The sequence below is a fragment of the Carlito syrichta genome, unplaced genomic scaffold, assembly GCF_000164805.1.
Source record: "Carlito syrichta isolate Samal-C Ts95f unplaced genomic scaffold, Tarsius_syrichta-2.0.1 Scaffold289187, whole genome shotgun sequence".
NCBI lineage: Eukaryota > Metazoa > Chordata > Mammalia > Primates > Tarsiidae > Carlito > Carlito syrichta.
In genome coordinates, this window is record NW_007233283.1 from 352263 (window position 1) to 356217 (window position 3955).

Sequence of the window (3955 nt, forward strand, 5' to 3'; positions counted from 1 at the left end):
GGGGGGGGGGGGAGCCACCTACAGTGATCCTATTGAGAGAGAGGGTGGCCTCAGCCCTCGGCCGCGGCCCTGAAGCCCCAGGAGGGTGGGCGAGGGACAGACAGCAGTTCCCAAGTGCCCCAGCCATGCCCTCCTCTCCCGTAGCCTGTTCGACATGGGTGGTGAATATTACTGCTTTGCCTCCGACATCACCTGCTCCTTTCCTGCCAACGGCAAGTTCACCGCAGATCAGAAGGCCATCTACGAGGCAGTGCTGCGGAGCTGCCGTGCCGTCATGAGCGCCATGAAGCCAGGTGAGGGTGGGGGCAGCCGGGGCCTGCCAGGGAGGCATACCTGGTGTGGGTGCAGGGGACCGCCATGTGGCCAGTGCCCACAGGAAACAGTCGGGCGTCAGTGACTTAAATCTAGCCGCCTCTGTGCTTAGCAAGATTCCAAATGGCATCGGGTCCCCAGGGTCACTCCTGGGAACTGGGGTTGACCACCATGTAAGGACAGAGCCAGGAACCAGGAGCTCAGCCCAAGGTTGCCCTGTGTCCTGACTGGCCGCCTCCACCTGGGCTTCCCCTGCCCCCACTGGCCACTGGGGCATCAGCCTGTCCCCGGCCCTGCCTGAAGCAGCATCCTCTCCTGGGAGGGCCAGGCCCGCTCTGGACACTGGCGTCTGGCTAGATGGTGGCACAGGTTCAGGCCCCCTCGGCACTCTGTGACCTTGGACAGAAAGCTCTTCCTGGCCTGCAAATGGGAGGCAACAGCTGGTGAAGACCGCGTTAAGCCGTGTAAAGTACCTGCAGTGCCTCCGGGCACGTGTAGTGTCGGCCGGGGTCATGGTCACCACCGCGATGGTCATGTCGAGTCTAGGCCTGGGCCTGGTGTTCCTCCCAGCAGCCAGCCTCGGCCAGCGTATCCTCCCTCAGCCCACCCCCAGGCATCCCACACAGCTCCCTGCCATGTGCCCCTTGGTGTCTTACCACATACAGTCCAGACCCAGCGGGGCGAGCAGGGGCGGTCCCTGCCTTCTCTGGGGGAAACCAACACTCCCCCAACCCAGCCAGCTTTCTGGCATTCCCTCTGGGGTCCTCCCGCTGTCCCCATTCCACTCAGCCGTGCTACTCGCCAGCGAGGCAGGATCACGCCCCAGCTCTGGTGCTTGACGCCGCCCTGCACCAAGAAACCCTTTCCCAGCAGCGGTGGGGGTGGGAGGGGCCCCTGACTTGCCACTGGGGCCTGGAGGGGAGCATTTAGGGATATGGGCTTTGGGACAGCCCACCCTGCCGCCCTTGGGTTCCCCCGACGCCTGGGCAGGTCCTGGGGCTACCTGCCAGTCACCCCCCAGGCCTGGCCCTCTGTGGACATGGGGCCCCTGGGACCATGACTAAGATCTGTTTGGGGGCTTCCAGGCTCCCACCCAGGGCTGGATGGGCTTCTGCTCCACCACCCGGTGACTCGTCCACTCCACCTGGGTACCGCTGTCCCGCCAAGGCACCAGGGTTGGGGTTAGGGTTAGGTCTCCATCCAGTTGGGTTATTTGGTGCTGTCACAGATTCAGAGATGTGGACACGCAGGTTAGAGATAGGGCCAGAGCCAAGACAGCACTGGGCGGGCAGGAGTGAACTGACCCAGAGATCCAAAGTCCCCAGCCACCTTCCGCAGCCCGCAGTCCATGAGGGTTAAGGTCAGAGAGCACCTAGTGCTGGCCAGACTGGGGTCTAGCCCAACCTCAGACCCTGGCTCCTCCCACCCTCCCTCACCACCTCCCACCCCGCTCCAGAGAGGCCCCCTCCAGGCCTTCCTGTGCAGGGCGACTCAGGTGTCCTCCACAGCCATGTGAGCTCACTGCGGGCAGAGGAGACCACACAGCAGAGCAGGGTTTCAGAGGCCAGAATGCAGGCCCCAGACCCAGAAAGATCCCAGTCCACCCCAGCTGACTTACTCAGGCCCTCAAGCAGGGGGATAGACCCCTGGTCTGTCCCAAAGCAGAGTCCACTCCAGGGCAGGTTTAGACAGCTCTGGACCCTAGCACCTGATTAGACTTCAGAGTACCCTTTGTGAAGGCTGGCTGCTGTCGATGGTCTCTTCAGCGTTCAGGGAAAGGATACAGAAAGATCCTGGCCAGGTGCAGTGCCTCACGCCTGTAATCCCAGCACTTGGGGAGGTGGAGGTGAGAGGATTGTCTGAGCCCAGGGGTTCAAGACCAGCCCGGACAACTTGTCGAGACCGCGTCTCTACAATAAATGAAAAAATTAGTTGGGTGTGACAGGCTACTTAGAGGACTGAGGTGGAAGGGTCACCTGAACCTAGCAGGTTGAGGCTGCGGTGGCTGTGAGTGTGCCCCACAGCCCGTGCCCTCCCATGTCCAACAGGGACAGAGCTTGACAGACAAGGGAGTCCAAGCACCGGCAATTCAGATATGCCCCAAAGGAAGACAAGAAGGAGAGTTGGGCAGTAATAAACTCCCGGTGGGTGAACATTGACTGGACTTGCCGAGTTTAGCCAGCTTCAGAAGAAAATAGCGTCCTGTGCTGAGCTGTTTGCTTAAAGAGCAGCCGTGTTCTCTAGATGTTCATATAGGGACGCCTCCAGGACAGATCTCAGTGTGAGGACAGGAGAGTGCCGGAGGGTGTGGCCAGCATGGCTCTTTCCTGTAAAGGGGGGTTGGGAACATGGATGGCTGCATACTCGTGAACTCCTGAAGGAGACGCGAGGAGAGATGGGGGAGAGCTTGCCATGGCTGTTTTTATTCTTTTGACCCTTAAGCTATGGGACGTGTCGCCTGTTTAGCTGTTAAGTTCAGCATCTGTGCGATGGTCACCTGCAGGATTTCTTGCTCAGTGTTGAACACCGTCGTGTACTCGAATGATCAGCATTTCAGAACCAGCAGAAGGTTCTGGCTGATGAATGTGGGTTTTGGTGCATTCTAGTATCTGTAAGCACAGCCCCTCCGCCTAGGAGTGGGGGCACACCCTCCACTAAGGACCCTCCACCAGGCACACCCTCTGAGGTGGGCCAAGGTCTCTCCCAGACCCCCACGTGCGGGGCCGGCTTCACCCCACTCCCTGCCGTGTGCCACATGCAGCCAAGGTGGGCTATGTCACTGCATAGGTTGAGCCGACTGTCACTGTCACATTAAGTGATATCCTTGCATCCACAAGCAGTTGTGAACTACCGATGTCCAGGAAGTCAAGGCCTCAGGCCTGGAGGGGTGGCTGCAGCGACCTGGCCTCGCCCCGCTGAGCTGGTCTCTGCAGATCCTGTGAGGCGGGTTCTCCCCTATCCTACTCCTGCCCACGCTAGGCTTTTCTGCCCAGTGTGGACCTGGCACTGAGGTCTTGCAGACCGCTCACGTGAGGGGATGGAGCAGACACACGCTGCCAGCCACACTGCTAGATGCTGCAGTACTGGTGGTGCCCTGGGGCAGAGCTGGACTTCATGTGGGTCATGCAGTGTGGGCCCGGGGGCGGGCCACTGCCCACAGAGCGGCCCTCCAGATGGGAGGTCACCTCCCCGTGGCATTGAGGAGGCCGTGGCCGGGTCAGCCCCTTGCCCTGTCCCGGTGGGAATGCCCCCGGTTTGTGGGCTCGGCTCCTGGGCCAAGACAAACACCCCACTGAGACTGCCCGGCTGCTTCCCGTGACCTTCCAGGGACGAGTAAACAGAGGCGAGCAGGAAATCACACAACGATGCCCAGAGGAGAGGCAGAAACTATCGATGAGAATACACAGGTCCCTGCGGATCCAACCCTGGAGGGGCTGCGGAATGCAGGCCTCCGCCGCCTGTCCCAGGGCCAGAGAGGGAGCGCTCCTCACGGTCGCCCGGAGACAGCAAGGAAGGAGGGCTGCTGCTCAGACCCGGGGACGCTGGCCGTCGGGGCTCCACACGGGAGCCGGTGGACCGGCCAGGCGGCTGCGGCTCCTGGGAATGCCGCACATGGGAGCCCGGGGCGGGGCCCGAGTTCCTC

At 61.5% G+C, this 3955-nt stretch overlaps 1 protein-coding gene across 1 annotated transcript in view; it reads left to right on the forward strand.

The window, feature by feature from the left end:
• PEPD (peptidase D) overlaps nucleotides 1-3955 on the forward strand; it is a 119585-nt gene that overhangs the window by 105774 nt on the left and 9856 nt on the right. Inside the window, exon 13 of the mRNA XM_021710482.1 lies at nucleotides 145-293. Coding sequence (XP_021566157.1) covers nucleotides 145-293 — 149 coding nt within the window. The remainder of the gene's footprint in view (nucleotides 1-144; nucleotides 294-3955) is intronic.